The sequence below is a fragment of the Nipponia nippon genome, unplaced genomic scaffold (genome assembly GCF_047370975.1).
Source record: "Nipponia nippon isolate SJK-2023a ecotype South Korea unplaced genomic scaffold, ASM4737097v1 scaffold_3, whole genome shotgun sequence".
In the NCBI taxonomy this organism is placed as follows: Eukaryota; Metazoa; Chordata; class Aves; order Pelecaniformes; family Threskiornithidae; genus Nipponia; species Nipponia nippon.
Genome location: NW_028262347.1, coordinates 127,194,860 through 127,216,304, shown reverse-complemented (window position 1 = coordinate 127,216,304; position 21,445 = coordinate 127,194,860). Strand labels below are relative to the sequence as shown.

At 43.4% G+C, this 21,445-nt stretch overlaps 2 protein-coding genes across 17 annotated transcripts in view; both read right to left on the bottom strand.

Annotated features, from left to right (window-relative positions):
• ALDH18A1 (aldehyde dehydrogenase 18 family member A1) overlaps positions 1 to 4,040 on the bottom strand; it is a 39,812-nt gene extending 35,772 nt beyond the window's left edge. Inside the window, exons 1-3 of one of the 12 annotated variants that reach the window (XM_087765974.1) lie at positions 3,595 to 3,635; positions 2,383 to 2,579; positions 2,177 to 2,289 (exon numbers count right to left, since the gene is read on the bottom strand). Coding sequence is in view for 2 of the 12 variants with exons in the window: in XM_087765971.1 (XP_087622097.1) it covers positions 2,177 to 2,312 (136 nt within the window). In the remaining 10 variants the exon portion in view is untranslated. The other 11 variants (XM_087765972.1, XM_087765975.1, XM_087765976.1 and 8 more) reach the window with 11 other exon arrangements.
• Positions 4,041 to 6,660: 2,620 nt separating this feature from the next.
• TCTN3 (tectonic family member 3) lies at positions 6,661 to 21,187 on the bottom strand. Of its 5 annotated transcripts, none has more exons than XM_087765987.1 (14): positions 20,853 to 21,187; positions 20,033 to 20,172; positions 16,173 to 16,303; positions 15,736 to 15,844; positions 15,546 to 15,664; positions 14,401 to 14,436; positions 13,925 to 13,999; positions 13,707 to 13,832; positions 12,644 to 12,739; positions 12,273 to 12,370; positions 11,492 to 11,657; positions 10,608 to 10,745; positions 7,348 to 7,604; positions 6,661 to 7,276 (listed from the first exon to the last, which is right to left on the bottom strand). In XM_087765987.1, exons 1-13 carry the CDS (start codon positions 21,182 to 21,184, stop codon positions 7,383 to 7,385), a joined length of 1,788 nt encoding a protein of 595 aa, XP_087622113.1. In that variant the 5' UTR covers positions 21,185 to 21,187; the 3' UTR covers positions 6,661 to 7,276; positions 7,348 to 7,382. The 5 variants fall into 5 exon arrangements, with proteins under 5 accessions (XP_087622113.1, XP_087622112.1, XP_087622114.1 ...); XM_087765986.1 differs by having other exon boundaries at positions 6,661 to 7,258; XM_087765988.1 differs by having other exon boundaries at positions 6,661 to 7,150.
• Positions 21,188 to 21,445: the final 258 nt, after the last annotated feature.

The window sequence follows — 21,445 nt, the reverse complement described above, 5'->3', positions numbered from 1 at the left end:
AGTTCAACTCAGATACTAGTTATACTGTCTTCTGTCTATACCTATTTTACCAATGTTATATTCCCATTTTCCTATTAGAATTCAAACAAATTCCAAAAGCACTGATTCTCATATTGTTACGAGACAGTATTTGTTTTTTGTTTGTTTTGTGGGATATTTTTGTTTGTTTGTGGCGTTGTTTATTTTGTAGTTTTGTTCTGTTGGGTTTTTTTAACTCTTTAACACACCACCTTCTGGGATCAGGAAACAATCCTCTCAAAGTCTCACAACTGTGGAGAAATCCTCATGAAGAGTGAACAATATTCAAGTGGTGGGAGTAGGGTTCAAGACACTTGCAAAAACCTCAACATCTCACAAATTAATAGAAGACCCAACTCACAATTATCTGACATTAAGATTTCACTACGTCCCCATGAGGGAAAACAAACCAACACCCAAAAAACCCCAAAACAGATAAGGTCATCACTTTGTTAGAAGACTATCTGGAGATCTGCACTTTGTGAGAAGTGGAATTTGTTTTAATCATCATAGCGCACATAAGCCCCGTTCTCCCCTCCTCCGCACTCCAATTATTAGCAAAGATAAACCTGATGTGTATTTTCAGAATAAAGACAATGCCAGCACCAGAATGTTGGTCACTCACTCACAAAAAAGACAGAACAGTGATTAAAGATATATCACAGCAGATGATTTTTTTTTATGTTAAGCCAAGCCTTCATTTTGATTTTTAAACTGCTAACAAGAAACATGACTGCCCTCATTTTAGGCTCACCTGGCCAATTTTTAGCACATGCAACTTCTTTGAACTGTGCTTCCAAATAAAAAGCAACAGGTTCCCATCAACCCCTGCAGATACTGAGGGGCTGCTTTTCTTTTTCAGATATTGAAATAGACAAAGAATTGCTAAGAGAAAATGAACAGAAACTAAATCGGTACTTTCATTTGCCACATGAAACCAGTAGTTTTTATGGAAGAATGCTTTTTAGTGGCTAGGAACTCTTAGATTTCCTACCTGGTCAGCAGTTATTTACTTCAGTGTACAGCAAGCATAGTAGGAAGTGAGGAATGGAAAACTGTGGTTTCAGACAGTTAAGGATAGTGAACACCTTGAGTAGTCTTAAACAGAGTTCCATCTCTGAGAAAAAGCACGGAACCATCCTGATGGTATTAACAATCTGTGTAGGCAGACACGCTACAGTCCACCTTCAGTACTAGACATAATTGCAACAAACACAGGTGTTTCTCTGTGCAAAGACTTTTTTTCCTTACCTAATGGGGGGGGAATCACACAGAGTAGCTGCTTTAATCAAGATTACTAAGTGAGGACACAGGTTAACTTAATCAAGCACTAGTCCTCACTAAGAAACCTCAAGACAGGGTTAGTTAGCGTTGTTCAAGCATTTCTTTCCTCCTAACATCATCTCTCTGCTCTTGCCTGGATCAAATCTGTCTACTTTCTTCTACCACCTGTTCTCAGCACTGAGCAGTAAAACACCAGGTTCCACCAGCTGTTAAGGATAAAGGTGACAGAACTAGAATCCCAGTTTTGTTCCAGTTTCCCTACAGCCATCAAATGAAGGTTGTACAAGTGCCAAAGATCATTCAGGAAAAGCAATGGAGACTGAATAAAAATTTTGTAATAGCTATCGTTAGTAGAGTGACAATAGTGCCACTAAGCAATAAGATGCGAATCCAGCACCTGGACACATGTTTGTATCCAGGAGAAACTGTAGCCAAGGAAATGCAAGGATAGAATGAAAAGAAGTCTGAAAAATGTAGACTGAAGTCAGCACTCTTGTTTAATATTTCAGGAGAAAGACTGACTTCTACGCTTAGTACCCTGGGTGTCAGCCTCTCTTCCAGAACCTCTTACAGAAACTTCAGTTGCACTTTTTCACCCTACTGATTTTTTTTATTCATACCCTCCATATCCAAAGCCCCATTGTGGAACCTCTTCAACAACTGCCTTCTGGCAACGGTTAAGCCAGCCAGCCACAACTTCCTAAGAAAAACTAGGGAATATTCACCAACTGTAGGATTTATTTCTAAGCCCCTGTCCTATCATTTCTCATTTGAGCACCACTCAAAACAGCATTCATCAGCATCTCAACTTCAGGGAACTGTGCATGCTCAGCTCAGCATTCTCTCCAGTTATTTTTAAGCCATTTGCCTTTACCTGCCTCTCCTTTTTTATCCCCTGTCCTCACAATGTGTTTCCCTCTTCTTTTGGGGTTGGGGAGAAATGAGATCGCATTCAGTTTCTGTAAAGCATAAGCTGACACCCAAATTCTAATGGGGAAAATAAAACACATCAGTAGAACAACAGTCTGTCAGATGCCCAGATAAAGTACACGGGCAGGACAAGAAAGCAATTAAAACTACCTGAATACTCCCCTCGTCTCCAGCTTTGTGCAGCTCTGGGGTTATTCACCTTCTCCACACATGGTCTTTTATTCTGCACTTAATTCCTTACCTGATAATTTCTACCATTCTATTTGCTTTTTGACTTTCACTACACTTTGAACTGATTTTTCAGAGTACCATCCACAGTGACTCTCAGATGTTTTCTTCCCTGGATGCTGCAGAAAAACATAAAAATACCACTGTTTTTGTATTCCTACTAATACAACATGCAACAATAGCAGCTGAAAAATTACTGAAGCTAAGCCTGAAAGATGCTCACTCTGCTATTGAATACACTTCTTGTAACAATCCTGGCAAAGAGTAGCTTAGAAGAGGAAGGCTGTACAGCAAACAAACAAATAAATAAAGCAGTTAACAAAAACTATTCACTAACACAAATACAGAAAAGGTAACATACTTTCTGAAGTGACTAAGTATAAATACATTACTATAGAACAGGGAAGAAGAAAACTTTATTTTAACCCTTTATAAATTGCTTCTCAGTGTCATCAAGAGCAAATCCGAGAAGAGAAAGAAGGTAAACGCTTGCAAGCATCCATCATTTTTTAGGGTACAGAGTCAGCACAGGTATACGCATTTATGGAAGCACTTTAGTTATTTTTCATTTAAGGAAAGTAAACTGTTCTGGACTTGATAGTACAGAGACACTTGCCAAAGGCTTTTGGAAAACTGTGTAAGCTTTGCTCATTAAGTCTCCTTTATCTACGGTTTTATTACTTCGTCCAGAGAGCTATCAGGTTTCTTAAAAAAACCTCTAATCTGATTCTGTTATATCTCTGGTGAAGAAAGACTAAGTGAACAACACAGGCTTATCGCCAAGAGTTAGGTCAAAACTTAGGTAATAACTTCTATGTGTCACACAGGTGTCAGGAGGGTTTCAATATTTTCTTTGGGCATGGAGAAATCTTGCAAGTAGACACGAGAGAGGAGCAAGGAAAATGCAATCTCAAGATAGGCAACAGCTCTGCTCTCACAAAGCTCCACAAGAACGAGGCCAGCACAGCTCTTCTCAGTTAGCCGAGTGCTTGCAGGGGTCCCAGCTGCAATTTCACGCAGCAGCAACGCTCTGCGGCCGTCGAGAAAATTTGAACCAAAGCCTCTGGAAAGCTTGCGAGGACCAGAAGAGCAGGGAGCACCCAGATGCAGCAGCGCTGCAGCGACCGTACGTACCGTTCCTCTGCAGCTGTAGGGCCTCTCACGCCTGTTTTTCCCCGCGGAGCCCTCGTTCCTCTGCTGCGAGCGATACAGCGAGGGCTCCTGACCCGCCAGGCGCAGGAGGGGAGCCGGCAGCCACCGCCCCGGCTTACTGCGGGCGCCCGGGAAGGCGCAGCCCAGCGCCGGCCGCACCGCGCTCCGCTCCCCCGCGCTCCGCTCCGGGCGGGCGCCACAGCACAGCACGCCCCGCCTCCGGCGGCCGCACCGGCACCGGCGGCGGCACCGGGCCTCGCCGCGACCGCACGGGCAGCCCAGGCCGCTCCCCCGCCCCCGGACACAGCTCGCCCCCGCGGCCCGAGGCTGCTCGCCAGTAGCGCAGCGCGGCCCGGCCCGGCAGCACCGGCACTCACCTACCCGGCGCCCCGGCTCCGCCCGTGGCCGCAGCCGCCCGCCGCCTCGCGCTGCTTCCGGCCCCGCCCCGCCCCGCCCCGCCCCCGGCAGCGGCGTTCGGGCGAGCGGGTGCCCTGCGGGCCGGGCGCAGCGGGAGGAGCGATCCGGTACCAGCGGGCGCGAGGGCGGCAGCGGGGCGCCCGCCTGGCTAACGGCGGTTTTGGCGAGCTCCGGCCGAGCCGAGGCGGGGGCGGCCTGTTCTGTGGCCGAGCTGCTGCGGCGGGGGAGAGCGCCTGCCCCCCCGCCGGCCGGTGCCGGGGGGAAGCTCGCTTTCCAGGAAGCCTGGGAGGTGCGGGGTGCCGCGGGCGCGGGTGACGCGGGGCCTGCGGCGCCACGCGGGTCTCTCGCCCGGTCGCGTGAGGAAGACTGCGGGTGCGCTGCAGGATGGCGTTTACGTGTTCTGGTAACAATTGTTTCTCACGGTATGTGGGCGTGGAGCGGAAGAGTAAGTTGAGCCGGATGAAGAAGTATTGGGAGCGCTGCGTGTAAGGCGCCTCTCCTTTTTCTACAACCCTACAGTGCTAAACAGTGGCTAAAACTTGGCAAACAAATGTAAATTTAGTGCCTGAAGAAAATGGAAGCACACCAAGAAGCGTATGGAAATTTTTAAAATGTCTTCTTTAGCTTTTTATTTGCATTTTATGTATATTCTTACCTTATAGAAGGGGAGAGTGATCTCTCAACATTTCAGAAATTCACGTTCTCGCTATTTCTGTTTGGGCTGGGGGCAGGAATCTGTGATGAAAGCGAGAAGTGGTACTCCAAGAACAAAAACACTCACCGCTGTTCACCTCCAGCATGACAACAATCCGACAACCCCGCAGAGAGATCTTAAGGAAGAGCTGGGTGGGCAACCTAATTCACATCGCTACTGACAATGCCTGTATTAACGTCTTGTAACTCTGCTCCTGCTTTGTAATCCGAAATTGCATCTTTCACTCGGACAGTGTAAAAATAGACTTACTGCCTCAAACGAGGACGCATTGGAAAGATGGTTCCAGATAGAATGCTGGCAGCAGAGAAATTATGCAGCGTTGTCTCAGCCCTTGGACATGGAGTATAGGTACCACGTTCCGTATATCTGACATACGAGTCTGCCTTGTGTGTGACATACTGTTGCCTCATATTCAATTGCAACAGAGGCCATTTAAGTTCAGACAGTGGGGAAAAACATAACGTGACAAAGCAGACACTGAAATAAACTGTCATGGGAAACTGCAGGCTCTAAACCCACATCCAGGTGGTTATGGCATGGCTAGAACTGAACATGCCTTAAGTCAGGCTGGATCGGGTTATGGACAAGGCTCTTTCCAGCTCCATTTCCCACAATGAGGAAATGTCAGAGGACCCAGATGTGTGCTAGAAAATACGACGTGGTGGAGGTTAGGGATATGACAGAGAATTACAATAGTAAGGTGACGCATTCTTACAGCACTTCCATGTACTTGCAGCTCATAGAATAAAAAGAATCTCTATGGTCACCTAACTGAATTATCTCAATAACGCAGAAAACAGAGATGCCAGATCCTTTTCATTCAAGCCATATCCTGACACACTTGGCAACGTGACATCTGGCAAGTTCCTCCAACTAACCCTTTGTCCAATTCAGTTACTGTCACCTCTAAATTAATTTCCTGGATTCCAAAAATGAGGAGCACGAGAGGACACGTGACATACACTACAAATGTGTTTTGCTAAAAGCTTTGCAAAGAAAGATATCACAGGCACAGTTGAGAAGCCACGTCTATCTAAAATCAAAGCTTGTAGCTGTACTGGTACCACCAGCCCTGTGTAACACCAGAATGCACGTGTGTTCAGACTGGCTTTCAGGGGCTGCCCCAGAATCGGAAGCAGCAGACACCTGCACAGAATTCTTTCCAAGTTAATAAACCAGGCAAACAATCAGAAAGTTAAATATGTGAAGTTACCCCATAATCTGCATGTTTTAGATGGGTCGTGGTTTTGTTTTATTCAGGTTATCTCCTTTGATATCCTGACTAATCACAAGTTTTTCAGTTTATTTTTGCACGCTTCTGTTTAAGTTTGTAATGAGGAAGAGCAACAAAGTTGCTATACACAGTATATGAACAAAAGCAACAAATAAATTTTCTTGAAGATACGCCATATTTTTCTGATTTTCTTGCCCATTATTGATTCCACTAGAGCACTTGACATTAGATGGGGCAGATTTTTCCATCATGTGAAGAATTTAAGACAAATAATAAATCCTTTGCTAAAAAAAAAAATAATGTACTGTCATCCAACAACTTCATGGAATGATTGAGAAGATTCCTTAGCCTGTGTGATGCAGTGGGGCAGACCAGATAATCAGATCACCTTCAACTTCAAAAACAATAAACTTACATTCTGGTCCCAGAGACTGAGCCAGAGGTAAGGTATTGCAGTAAGCTTCAGTCTCATAATACATCTACAAATTCTTCCTAAAATAATAATTTTTTTTTTTTTCTTTAGGACTGTTCCCAATTCTCTCTGATGTGCCACATCATAGAATTTCAGTGGCTATCGTTATCAGTCCAGTTCCTATCGGGAGCCACAAGAGAATGTTTGATATCTAGGAAAAACCATATTTAGGCCTGTTTCTTCAAGAAAAAAAAAGACCAGGAAGGAAGCTGTCTTGACAAACAACTAAAATTCAATTATATTTCAGATGGGACATTTACAATTACTTTGTTTTGTGTAACACTATTGCTAATGTAAAAAGTGATTAAAACACAAAAATTTGAATTGAATATCTGTATTTGAAAAGACATAGAAAAATAAGAGTCAAAAACTGTCACAGGGTCATGGTTGTCGTGTAACAAGGATGGTTTAAAGGTGACTGGCAGACATGTCTGCTCATAATAATTCAGACTGCCTGGGAGGGCTCGTGTATTTTAAATGTTCAGTTAGTTCCATGTAGAAAAATCAGGTGCTTCTCCAACAGGAAAATGACTGAACGCAGCTCCAAAATTCTTGGATTGAATTCCACTCCTCTCTCCATACTCCTTGGTTTAGAAAGCACTCTCGGTTTCTGGGAACATGGAACGTTCATTTTATCGTCCTCCTCCTTGTTCCTCATTAATGCAACATCTCTTGATCCCTCCATCTCTCAAGTGTTTCACTGCAGTGAGGTTCGTAGATGGTGCATACGGAGAATAGGGCCATGAGAGGACAAAGGACAGAAGCTAGTCATGTGGCTTAATCCAAGAACAGAAGGCACATAGGTATCCTAGGCACAGTATAAGAACTTGAGGAGAAAAGTCTACGATCTGGATCATATTCTGAATGTATCAATACTCAATGTATCTGAATACTCACCGAACTTAAAGTACAGGCGCCATCTATTTGACTTCTCAAAAGCAGAGAATACTAGACATTATTAGAATCAAGAAAAAATAGCCAGCCAGTTCACTTATATAACTTCTTTCCAAATTCATTGCCACCTTGAATGGGAAAAAAATGTCAAATGGGAGTTTCCAGTGCATTTGGGGCTGGCCTCGTGGAGGTTCTGGCCATTTCGTCATGTCAGTGAAGGTAACGACAGTTGTCAAAGGTACCATGCTTGTACTTAGGAACTGTAACAAGAAGGAAAGCACAAAGAGTTCAGGAAGCTTAATACAAAATATGCATCTTTCCTTGATTTGCTAATGGAGACCCACTGTGGATGGCTGGCAAGCAAGATGTCTTCAGGATGGTAGGAGTTAAGTACTCCAGATACATTTTTTAGTGGAGTAACTCCTCTTTCCCAAAATTGATACTTAGCAGGTAAATCGAGGGCACAGGTGTCAGGAATGATCAGTAGCTGCTGCGCATCCTATGTTAGAGATCTCCAGAATGGAAGCAGTGACTCAAGCTCTGCTAGAGTAAGCTAGTTGGTAATAAGAACAGAAGCAAACCTAGCTTTATTTTTTATAAAATTATATATTTTATGTAAGATAAGATCACCTGGCCCTTTGAATAGGTGATTGCTGCCAGAAACAGACAGGACTGCCATAAGATCTGATCCTTTCAATAAAATATCAATAAAATAAAGCAGGGACCTCATACAACAATGAATTTGTTTCTCACATTTTAGGATATTGTTTCAGAAAGGAGACAGATTGGTAGGTCAGTTGGTAAAGATGGAACAAGGGACTGAACAAAGGCCTCAGGTCCTTTGAACATACATTGGGCAGAATCCTACCACAATACATGGTTCTACAGGGAGTCTGCAAAGATGCATCACGAGCAGATTCCTTATATGCGCTTACACCAGCACCGATCCCGAGAGTGTCAGCATAGTGCACCTCAGCCTGGCTGTGGGTCCATCCCCCAGCCCAGCTCTGCTGCCCAAAGGTGGCCCCTGAGCTTGGGCCCCTGAGCGTTCCCATTCCAGGATGGCTACAAGACAATGCTGAGGCTGTTTCTTATCTAATCACCAAGAGAAACTTTACTCCTTTGCAAGGAGCCTGTCTCTGGCATTCCTGCTTCCAGCCACTTTAACCCCTTCTTGTAGCTGGGCCTTCTTGCTCTCTGTGCCAGATCATTCCTCGGTCACAAATTACCACTGTTGAGCAGTTACAATGAGAATTTCCCCTTCGCTCATGATGGATATACGTTCTCCTCTCAATGAGGAAACACACAGTAGGCACAATCACCTTAGTCAACAAGAAGCCTCTAAATGATTCTGGCTTTGTGTCCGGACCTTCAAAATCTGCCTTAAAATCAGAGACATTAGTGGGGAAAAAACCCCATACACCACCCCTCCTCAACAGCTGGGAGCAGGCAGCCACAAGTAACTTCCAGCATGTTCCTGTATAGCTCTACATCATTTAAGACTGTCCTGCATTTTCAGGAAGTCCAAATACAACTGTGACCAGATATTGTGGATGGGTGTACAAAATGGGATGTCTTTCCTGGGGTCTGTGTTTTCTGGTCAGGCACTAAGGCAACTCTCCAGTGACACAGCGTGGTCTAAAGGAAAAGGTTTTCTCTAAAGAATGCATAGTTCTCAGATAGAGAATCTGTAGGCTAAAACTGGGAAGTGACATAATTTAAAAGTAAAGCAATATACAGCACACATTGGTGATCTCACTGGTATGCTTACAAATGGCTGCAATTCTTAACTGCTGGGTATGGTACCAACTGGTACGTTTGCTAAAATGTCGTTACTAACAACCCTAATTTGTGGATTGCCACTGATGAAGTCAGTACTGATTTTAATGGTGTGGTTTTTTCTTGCTGTCAGAAACTTGCTTTCTTATCATTTGCTTTGCAATATACCTTACAGTTCTAAAGTAATTAGCATCAGTTGCTCAAGCAGATGAAATTTGAATCTCATAGTTCTTGATTGGCTAATCCTTACCGAGGGATATGCACCCTGCACTTTTACTAGGAACGAAAGTCTCCCTCCTCAGACAGAAGTTTTGTTAATGGAGCCATTTAACAGCTCAGATTTAGAAAATATCTTCATGGGGTGGGGGTGTCAGTTTGCCTCAGGGCAATATGTGTTTTACAAGGTGAACAGTTTCCTGTCGTGTACTTTTCATGTATGTTGCAAGAAGGGAGGACGAAGAGGTACCATGAGACACATCCAAACAAGTGATGTAAAATCTCATTTAGACTTGAGTCTGAAGTTCAAAGAGTAGTAACAGATCAGACAGACACTTGCCATGTCATGCCTCGCTGCCATGAGAACGCCATGGGCAGGTGTCAGCTGCTCCCCCTAAAGCCCTTGCAGAGAAGTATAAGCCTTGAAATACATATGCTGCCTAGAAGACTCTGTGATGTCAGGAATCCAGTCTTGCACCAAAATGGGATCCACTGACACATGCTTGAAAAAGAGTATTCATGCTCCTTTGCAGACCTGTTAGCTCCACCTTCCTGCTGACATCATAGAATCATAGAATAGTTTGGGTTGGAAGGGACCTTTAAAGGTCAGCTAGTCCAACCCCTCCGCAATGAGCAGGGACATCTTGAACCAGATCAGGCTGCTCAAAACCGTGTCCAACCTGACCTTGAATGTTTCCATCATGTAACCTTCTCCTAGAAACCTGTTTTCTGGCTTACAACCGTTCCCTGTAATTCTTCAAATCTGCTGCCATCAGCATTAGCCTCTTCCTCAGCTACCTGTTGGTGATTTCAGAACCCCTAGAGGAAGAGAAATATCTTCTCACACAGATTATCAGCATGCTGTGGAGTCTCTGAAATATAGATCAACTCAAATTCCATATTAGGGCTTTAAGAGACAACTAGATAAACATGTAGTTATTGAATGTTTGTAACTACAACTTTATACCGAGCGTAATTAGAAGTTTAAAGTTGGAGTCCTTAAGTGGCAGAAGGTGGTTTGGGGTTGGAAAGAAGGTACCTTTTCCAGTTGTACAACTGATTGAGGACAGTACTGATAAGACCATAAAACCACCTTCCTCTATGAAACTGTTAAATACGAACTCTTGCCATTGCAGCCAGACCACTGCTAAAGTTCAGTAAATCTCAACTCAGTAATATCAAGACTATTTGATTCCTTGTTTCTTAAATAACCTGTGAATCCCATTTAATTACCTCTGTGTGTGAGGGAGGGGTTTTAAATTCCATACCTTCAGGGGGCGACACTGGTAAAAGTACCGTGCACCCAGTATTTGAGCTTGTGGGTTGGACAGAAGGCCCACCTTAGTCCACAATATCTGTATCTCCAGGGTCACAGGAACCACACAACCAGAAGTGCTATTCACAGCCTGAAAATAAAACATACCCCAAATGTCTTAATATAATATTTCAAAGATGAAAAAGGACCATTATAGTCAAAGTCTAATATTTTGGATAGCATAGATCACAGAACCTGAATCAGTCACTTCAGCACTAACCCCATAACTTCTGGTCAGGTCAGCCACCCATTTTAGAGCTATATCCATCTCATTGTCATCTCATTTCCAAACAGAATTTGTCTCAGCTCTACCACTTGGATTTTGCATTCTATCAGGCCATCTCCTGACAGATTAATAATTATTAAAATAGAATTTCCCTCCTCCACAAGCACTTGGATTGCAAACTTTTACCCTTATTAGGTAATATATTAATATCCCCAGAAACTGGAAAATCAGAAAGGACAATAATAATAAAAGCATCAAATTAATATGAAGTAACCAGGTAGTATTAGTTCTAGAAGGCTGTCAGAAAACTAGGTAATACAACACTGGATTCTGTATTAAACTGTTTTTGCCCATTTAAATAGCAGGAACAGGATTCAAGAGATATTAAATCGGTCAGTTTTTATTTTTGTTTATTAAGTATCCTAATAACACGAACCATAATAAGAATGACTGCTTACAGGCAGACTGGGAGTCAGTGGATCGTCACACAAAGAAAGTAAGCCCAGATGAACAAGCTGGTTCTTTTTTTTTCCAATGCCCATGCTTCCCAAGGCAATACAAAGATAGGAAAGGAAAAATATTCACAGCTGGCCTTTTTGCATTCATATTACCTGCACGCTGCAGTTCTGAATCAGAATGGTCGTCCACTCCTCTGCCTGGGCTGAATGAGCACTGCCAGTTATAGCAAGGTCCTCTGCTCTGTTCATCCCCTGAAGAGCCTTGTATAACCTCTGCTGGATGTAACTACAGTTACTTTTGTCCAGTATTGGGGATAAGCTGGAAATGAGAAAATAACAGCTTTGACAAACTGATTTCCAGGACAGAAAAAAAAAATGCTATCAACATCCTTCCTTCATAATGAGTATTTCTTCCACTCTTGTAACAAGTCAACAGAATAATTATGGAAGTATTGGTATTAAATGGATGCAGTTTCAATCCTCTCTGCAATGAGAAGGGAGAAGAACATGGCAGGGTAAGGCATGATAAGGAAAACTGACAGCTCTTTAGCCATCTTACCACATCAGTGGTCGCATACCTGCCCTGTCACCAACAAAAGAATGATCCAAATCATCAAAACAATCACTTTTTAAGGTTCCGTTATAATTCACTCCTCAAATACAAACTCTACTCTTGCCCAAGACATGTTGCCAGACAACAGCCTCAAAATGTCCTGGAAGACCTTCACAATGTTCAGATTGTTCTAGAGGTCCACCATCCCTCTGATATTCAAGTCCTTTTATGAGTATATGAAAGATCTGTAGAGACCCATTGGTGACCTCAGGGAAGGACCTAGGCTCCACAGCAGCGTGTGAGTGACTATGGAAAAACGTGCTCAATGAGTCCACTCCTTCCAAACGTGTCAGGAAGGGCGACTGCAGAGTGTGTTGTTACCTGAGCTCGCAGCCTGTCCTCATATTTCTTCCAAATTGTACTGTGTGTCTGAGGAACTGTGAGCAACTTCCATCACCTTCACTCTGTAAAATGCTCATCTGACAGACTGCATGTCAAGAAGCCAAACAAAAGCATAAACAGACAATACAGGACACCCAACTTGTATTTAACAATCCTCTCACCCCACATTCCTCCTCATCCCTATCACAGGACTACAATTCAGTTGTGACCAAAAGGCCTGCTGATGGCTGCAGTGTAATACTAAGGTATGCCCTCACAAGTAAAGGTAGAATCTCAGAAGTCCAGACAGTAGAGTACCAGAAGTCAATAAACACAGTAATAAATAAAACTTGATAGCAGAAAAATGATACATGCTGCATAGCACCACTGTTCGCAATCAACAGTGGCGCTCCAGTGATATAGCCGGGGTTTCCACTTCTAGGCAACGTATGAGAAAGAGTCCTGGTCTACAGAGAGGCAAAGGGAAGAAAGAAAGGAAGAGGAAAACATTAGCACCAATGAGATCCATTTGCCTCAGAAGATCAAATTCACATTCTCAAAAATGTAAATGTAACCCATTTTTTGAATGACTGAATATTATGCACTACTAAAACCTCCATTATTTGTTTCCAAATCATCTTTCTTACCTGGCAAGTTCATCTGCAGTCCAGGAGGTAAAAAACTAAATGTCAGTACCCTGAAATGTGGATACCACCAGGACAGTTCTTGAGACAATGAATTCCTGTTGCTCAGCATTTGTCTCTAGGGAAGTGAACACATCGGTCTGGGCAATTCTACATATGATCTGCAGAACAAACCCTGCCTTGACCCTGATTCCGAGTGGCAGATTCCACTTCTGAATTGTTTTATGGGGAGAAGCCCTGGGGATAACTTCAGCAAGGTTACACTGCACACTTACCAGCCCCTGAGGTCACCACTTATGCCACTTTACATTGCTTCTATGGGACAAGGTTTATATGAACTTCAGCACACATTAGTATTTCCCAGATTTCCACCCCCTCCAAAGTAACTCTTTTTCCCACTGCACAGGCAAAGTTAAATAAGTACCTGGAATAAATTTAGCAACTTTGTTCACAAACACTGAACACCTCAGATACAGCACCAGCTCCAACCCCAAAAAAACCCCAAACCAAATCAAAACAACAGCAAAAAATAGTTAATCGGCCCCTTCAAACTTGTGCAGTGCAAGACTGCATGCTTGCACCGAGCCTGAATTTTTCTACTAATGTGGTTTACTTGAGACCAGAGCAGTGTCCCCTCCTTCCTTCGACCACTAGCTGTGTCCCAGGGTTCTGGTTCTACCATACCACAGTGACACTGCTCTAATCTTTTCACATCCCATCTGTACAAAACTGGGTCACAAACTACAGACTACAAACTTTGTAAGAGCCCAGGGAGGATGGGGGCACTGACCCAGAAGTGCAAAGTGAACTGCTGCTGCAGAGAGGATCCTGAGTTCCCAGAGATGTTGCTCACTTTGAACCGGACAGAAACACTCTGAATCCCACGTGTGCCACTGAATTCTATCTCATAGATCACCTGAAAGTCCAATTCAGAGAAGAATCAGAGGCAGAGGCAGGTAATAGGGCAATGACTTAAAAAGCTGCCCAAAGGAAAGAAGATTCAGATACCTCAGAAACAACATTGTTACACGTGTTGTCTTTCATGTGGGGAGGTCCAGGTGGTGCGACTGCGGTGACATTTACCTGGAGACAGTAAGCATATTAACAATTAGCAATTGTTTAAAAGGAGCTGTGCCTTTCTTACTCTTTTGCACTGCTTTTCCATCTAAGTCAGATTTACCTTCCTGCTGTAGCTGTGATCTGTGGACACACCCTGCTCCAGACGCCCAATTTTTTCTAAGAAAACAAGCTACCTCCCTGACTCCAGCCCTATCTATGCCCATTCATTTAAAACTACATCTTTCCTTATATCCCTATTTTTTTTCTATAATGTCACACTTTTGTCCAAAAAAATCTTGTCTCAGACACAGAACGTTCCCATTCTCCCAAGTTCCCAACCCATGGGCATTACTATGAATGCCTAAGATTCCAGATATGTTTTATTTCAGAAGCAGAAATTATTTTCATTGGCAATAGAGACTGACCTTCATGGACTGCACAACAGTGTCATTAATTGGGACCTGGGGAAAACAAACAAACCAACATACAACACCAAAAAACCAACAAATTTTCTGGGTTTGCAAGTGCCTAAAGTCATGAAACCGTCATTAAATAGAGCCTACATATTATATTGACAAAAAATTACTTTGTTTGTTCCAGATGTGTAAAATTTGTCATCAATTTGGATCTAGAAATCACAGACATAATCCACAGAAAGCATCTTTAGAACATCAGAAGATAAATTTTATTCTTGGCCCTGCTAATGACCTGCAGAATGCAGATACTTTAAAATATCGGCATCTTTGATCCATTCCTGGAACTCCCCCTTCTAGAATCAAGTAATTACTTCAGCTTCCATTTAAGGAAAAATTAAATTTTGGCCACAGTGACAAAGAAAGCCCTGAAAACATGAGTTAAATTTAATCAATAAAAGACTCTCTACTACAGTTACATAGGTTTAGATTTCCAAAATAAGGGTAAACTGAGTCATTAGCCTTAATAAGGTATTAATATTTACACTGCTGTTTTATCTTGGAACACCAGAGACACTCTAGAAGGTGGGAGGAGATATTTTCATGTTAACATTCAGTGAGACCTGCATGATGAACCCAGAACAATAAATTGGTTATTTTGAAATTATTGTCAGGATAAGCAGTAGAGAAATCGATACATAATTCAATCTATGAATGTAAATAAAGCTAATATTGATAACTGGCCTTCAGTATAATTTTAGAGATAACATATTGCATAAAACAAATCCTCATTCTTTACTAAGAACATGCATTGCTTGGTTGATCAAGTTGATGGAACAGATAGAAATACTTTGATAAACAGCCTGTTTAAAATGCAAGAGAGTTCTAGTTAAACCACTAAAACTATGAAGTATCAATAAAGTACCTGTTAAATGCATTAAGAATTTTCTAATAACTGACATTTATTGGAAGGTAGTTTGAATTGAGGGATTATCACCGATCATGACATTTTTAACAGGATTTCCAGCAAGAAGGCCTTAACAATCAGGAGATCAGGGATGACATACCAGATGACCTTTAGTTTTCCAGTTAGCTGCAGTTGCAATGGAAGGCAAGCAAATAAGATGTTGAGCAAAAGGAATAAATATGACATGCACCTTTAGCACAGTGAAGCCACGGTAGTAGGAGGCAGCATCTAGGGCAGGGTCAGTAATGCAGCTCTTGCTCAAGTTGGCAAAAATCCGAGTACAGCTTGTGCTTTTACTGTCCAGGAAGCCTGAGTTAAGACATGACAACAGATAAAACAGAAGCAGACCACCCTAAGAAATTCTTCCCCCCCTTACTAACCAGCAGGATTTCCATCAACACAAAGTCCACTGGCTCCCATTTTTACTGGCTGTTTAAGCGTGCTCAGTAGAGATGATGAATCAAAGTAGATTAGGATTGGATCACCAGCCTGAAAAGACAATTTGCAGAAATCACAGACAAAGTGACTGTGGAATACTAAAGCCAAGCACAAGGTGATGACATCATCAGGGCACGGAGGCAAATTTATACTTCCTCTTAGTGTACACCCAATTTTGTCTAAAGGGTTGCTCAAACTTTTAAATACAAGAAAACTAATCAGAAACTTTTTACACAAAAAGGAATGAAAAGAACTGAGAAATAATATGGATTATAGGTAGAAAAATAAGAATCTTTCAATCTGTTCTCGTTAGATCTCATTACAGACAGCTTTAGTAAAAGTGTACCTGCAAACTGCTTGCTATTTTCTTTCAACTCACCCGGTAAAAGGCAGAGAATGATGGCTGGACTTGTGACGGCGCTAAGAAAGAGTGTCTGCCATACTTCTCCAAGAGCTTCACAAAATCAGATTCTTTGATATCCTGTGGCTGTTGGAAATAGTTCAGCTTTGCTAAAGGTTGAAAAGAGAAAAAAAAAATCCACCAATATCGAATTACTAGAAAAAATAGATCTAAGTAAATATTTTGCCAATATTTTTAAAAGGAACAACTTCAGTAATTATAAGCCAGATAGTGCCTTATATTAATTAATCCACAGTAACGCTGCTAACAGGCTAATGTGAGCGATGAACAGGATAATATCATGAGTACTAGTTTGTACTGTTTCATGGGAAAAGGTGTTAATACACAAATGTGACTTTCCAAAAAGCATGAAAACTGCTTAAGACAACTATCTTCATACGTGCTCTAATTTCTGTAAGATGCCCAAATTAGACACACATGACATTTTAATGACAAAACACCACCAATATGTGAGTTCACTGAAAGCAACATTAAATGGATCCAAAATAATTAAGGCTGGTAAAACTCAAAGTAAGTATGAATAGGGAATAGGCATCCTAAAAAAACCCAGACTTTCTATTGGTATCCCACAGTGATGCCCTCCTGACCCAGTGGTATTCAGTGTGGTTACAATGTTATAACGTATTAAATTATTAGTGCTAAAAACGCTAAGTCATAAAATGACAAATTGTTAAGGACATATTATGTAGACTCATGCTAATAGACTTGTTCGAACAATAACCTTTTTAATACATCCAAATAAAACATCTTACAAGGTTCAAGGACTACAGATCATACCGACAACGGGAGTGAGTATCAGTATCCTCAATTACAGTAGTGCCAAAAGAAATTTAGGTAGTCTAGAAGGTTGGGGGGGGCGGCGGGGAGAAACAAGAACGAACTTAAGCTCTCAGTGTAATTCTGATGTTCAAGGGCACAGCAGATCCTCAGATGTACAGAGCAGCAAGCAGAAATAAAAACCTTTCTATATCAAAATACAGCATTAGTCAAGCAGTCAACTAAATCTTTTAAGGAGATAAAGGCCGAAGGAGCATTAAGCTCCTACAAGGTTCACAAAAATAGCTGCACAGAGCAGCTTTCTTATTATTCACTTGAGGGTATAATCATTACACTGAAAAAGAAAACATTGGTAGTTGTGCTACTCACAACCATTTCTTTTCTTTGGAATGCAGTTCTTTATGTACTCTTCTATTATCAAAACTGAATACTTGCTAATGCAGATTACAACATTACATAATGCAAATACATAATTCCTGAAAACTGGAAGAAAAGGCCTTCTGCAGCAAAACTTAAGATATTCAAACTGCTTAAGTTTTCAGAGAAAAGACATACATAACTTGTTCATAGTGTAGTTTGCTCAAGAAAGTATGCTAGCTGCTAGAGGCTATTTAGTCTTGTAGAAAAAGGCAAAAAAGAATTTCAGACAATTTAATTTGTCTGAAACCAGACAAACTTTAAAAAAACAAAACAAAACAGGAGTCAGGGTGATGGATAATGATTCTTGTAACTTTAAAATGCAGTCATATTAGTTCTTCCACTGATTTAGAAGTGGAAATAGCAACAATATTCTCCTAACAGCTGCAAAGACTAAAGACAAAGTTGTTCTCTTGAGAAGCTAGTGTGTGAAACGGGAATGCTTTTAAAAGTACTTTAAGTATTTTGAAAATATCCACTATTTCCAACTGTCCCTGAGAACTGATCTCTTCCTCTTAATGAATTAATTGTCAGTCAGATCAGCGAGGCTGCCTGACTCAGCCAGCTACATGATCATTAGACAGAAGGAACTGTTAGGGATGTGGTGAGCAGTCACACTGCTCCATTTAGTATCAATACAGTCTAAAATCAGTTTAAGACATATATGAAACTCCACCCTTAGCACAACACAGTGAAAAGGCAGTACTGGGAAAAATTGCAAAAGGAATAAAGGGCCACAGAGGGCACAAAAGAGAGAGAAGATTGGGTGTGATGAGCTGTCAAGGTTAGAAGAATGCCAGGGTTGCGAACAGCTGTCAGATGGAGGACAACAGTATGAAAAAGTAGAAAAATAAAGCAACTGAAGGATGGCAATAGTCAGAAAACCAGGCAAGAAAGATGACTGGGTGAAGCAAAGGATGTTTTACACTTCAGGAAAGACAGCTGAAATAGAGTACTGCAGTCAAGAAAGAATGAGGAGAGTCATGGAAAGGGCCATTAGTGACAAGCAGAGGAAGAAAAAACCTGCATCTTTTAGAAGTATCATAAAGAAATATTAGTAAAACTTGAACACTACTCTGGTATCTGCTAGCAACGGTTTCAAAGGGGTGAGGTAAACTTGTGCGCCACAATCTCTTTGTTACTGGCCACGAGAACTCATTAGGTTCAGAGCCTGTTCCCACTTGCCCTTTTCCAGGGGGCCCTCTGGAGCAGCCTTGATTACAGTTCTTGCAGTGGTAGCTCATGTCACCATCCATCCTGCAAAAGCTTCTTCCACAATCAGTTGATGAGAACATATGCATTTCTGTATTTCCTTGTGGTAGGCCAAAGGGGAGAAGGCTGTTTCTACCGGAAAACTTTATCATCCTTCAGGTGATCCCAAATAAAGTCTTTCCTAGATGTTCTTCCAACAACAAGCACAGAAAAGGAAAAGGCCATGTGAGCAGTGAATTCTGTTGCTCCCAGGTGTGCTACACCTAACGTACACGTGCAATTGAATGTCTAGGGCTTGCTCAGTGGGGCTAATCATGTGATAGTTGTGGGGCCCAAATATTAAATGGCCAGAAAAATCTGGTGCCATCAGTCTGGACACAAATGATCCTTCCTTTGGATGACATTACAAATTCAGAATCCTTCTAATCTTATTTTTATGCTACTATGGGTGGTGTGGGAAAAAGATAAAATATAGCTACTTCCAAGTTACAGGCTGGAATACCCAGGAGCCTGATGGCACTTTCAGCTGTGGTTAAACCCTCATCAAAATTCATCTTTACTCTGAGACCTACCAAAAATTGGAATGGGTGAACTTCTAGCACTACCACCTACCATACCATGTACTACGAGGCTCTCATTATTTCTTTGCTCTTCCCTGCACGCAAAACATTCAGGCAACATCTGTGAAGAGCTGAAAGCAGGACTAGATAATGGCACTAGGTAATAGTCAAAACCCTGTTTTGACTAGTTGTTGGACCAGTTAACCTCCTGAGCCCCACCCAACCTAAATGCTCTATGATTTAGGTCAGAAGTAGATGGGACTGTGGGTCAAAACTCCCAGGCAAAAGACTGAAAAGAGAAAACCCTAAGTGTTCAAATGTGAGACCCTAGTGAATTGTAATGAATGCCAGAGAGTTGGGCATCAAGTCAGTCAAATGAAGTACAATCTAGAAAGCAGAAAGAGAAAAAAGTGTTAATGGCATACCCTATGAGGGTATATCATTATTAGAGGAAAGTCATTGCCAGCAGAGAAGAAAGTATGAAAATAAGCCTATGAAATAAAGAATCCAAGATACGATAAGAAAGCACTTTCTGAAAGAGGATAGTAACAGTATATTTCAAACATCAACCCTTATTTGCTGCTCTAAGTGTAGCAAACTAAGTAAGGTATCTCAGATACAGAAGCAACTGATAAAGGTTGATTTGTGTTTAGCCAGAGACCCTATCCTTAAACCCAGTGCAATGATCTTTTTTTTGTTTGTCTTTGGTAATGGGACTCTGATTCACTATGGTGTCTCTGGAACTACAACAGCCAAAATAATTAGTAACAATTATAACATGTAAGTTTAAAAAAAGATTCCCTAAGCAGAGGCAATCTATGAATCAAGTGTGTGGACAGAAGGGTCACTTACCGTCATCCAGCTGCACACAGAACAGCAGATCATGTCCACCAGGGACAGCTATGGTATCCGTAGGATAAGGCGTGTTACTTCTGAACAGGAGTGATTTTTCCACACACACTTGACTCACAGACCTGCAAAGACAAGTCCCCCTCCCCCCCAGCAAACTGTTAAAGAGGTTACTCTTGCATAAATTCATATTTTACATTACTAAATGCCAGCAACAGTATTACTTTTCATCAGCTTACACGAGTTATTGTACAATTTGCATTGATGGTCAATTACAGAAAGCCTCTCTCACCACTGTAGTAACTTTGGGGATACGCTCTACTTGTATCTTTAGAAATCGCTCTGAAACTCCCTGGAACAAAAAGCAGTAAAGAAATTCCATGTCCATGTATCACAGCTCCCCTTGGTCCCCCTCACAACTGCAATCTGCAAAGACAGGGTTCACCCACAGATTTTACTCTCCAAATAGCTGAAACTGTCTTCCTCACTGACAGCATCTCGCAGTCTGTAACTGCTTTACTGTCTCCCAATTGTACATTAAAGTTTTCTTCCTAAGGTAAGACTTCCTAGTTCCCACCGCCAGTAGCCTTATCAGAGGGTAACCAAGCCCTGCTTTGCCTAGGCCATGAAGGTGTTGGCCGTGGGAAGCCTCTCCAAGCCCCCGGCTCGGCATTAAGCTCTCCCCCGTGCCCGAGGCGAGGCAAACACGACGCGACACTACGGCGGCCGACCCGCCGCTCCCGCTGGCGCCCGCTCCCCGCCCCTCGGCCCGCCTGGGCCCCGGCGCGGCGCCAGCAGCGGCGCTAGCCCGTCCCCCGCCCACCTGAGGCCGCCGGGGAGGCGGGCGGAGTCGGCGGCGCCGGGGCCGCGCAGGCCGCAGGCGGCGGGCGGCAAGCGGCGGTGGCGCGGGGCGCGGGCTGCCCGCGGGGCGCGGCGGCGGAGCGGAGGAGCCGGACCGCGGCGGCGGGGCCCGGCGGCGGAGCTCTGGGCGCCGGCCCGGACGGCGGGGGCTCGGCGGGAGGCCGCTTCCTCGCTTCGGGGAGCAGCCCGGTGCGTGGCCCCCGCGGCGAGCTCGGCTCCAGGCGGGGTGGCGGGGCCGGGGGCGGCCAGCCGCGCCAGCAGCAGGGCCAGCAGCAACGCGCGGGCCCCGCGCATGGCGTCGCCTCGTCGCTAGGAAACGCGGCCCGCCGCCCCTCCGGCCGCGCGGGGGGCGAGGCGCCTGCACGGCGTCTGCGCCCGCCTCCGGGCTGGGGGCGGCGGGGGGGGGCCGGGCTCCCCTTCGCCGCGCCCTGCTCCTCCCGCGGCGCTCCGCGGCCTCGGCGGAAGGGCCTGAGGGGCCCGAGGCGCCTGCTGGGAAGCCGGGGAGGTCTCCGCTGCGGGGACCCTGCGGGGGAGGCTCGTGAGCAGTGGCGGCGG

Coding starts and splice junctions, on each gene's coding strand:
- TCTN3 (XM_087765987.1), bottom strand. CDS start 21,184: ATGCGCGGGGCCCGCGCGTTGCTGCTGGCCCTGCTGCTGGCGCGGCTG. Junction 14,000..14,400: donor CTGTTGTGCAGTCCATGAAG/GTCAGTCTCTAT, acceptor TACTGTCTCCAG/GTAAATGTCACCGCAGTCGC. Junction 11,658..12,272: donor AGGACAGGCTGCGAGCTCAG/GTAACAACACAC, acceptor TCTCATTTCCAG/CTTATCCCCAATACTGGACA.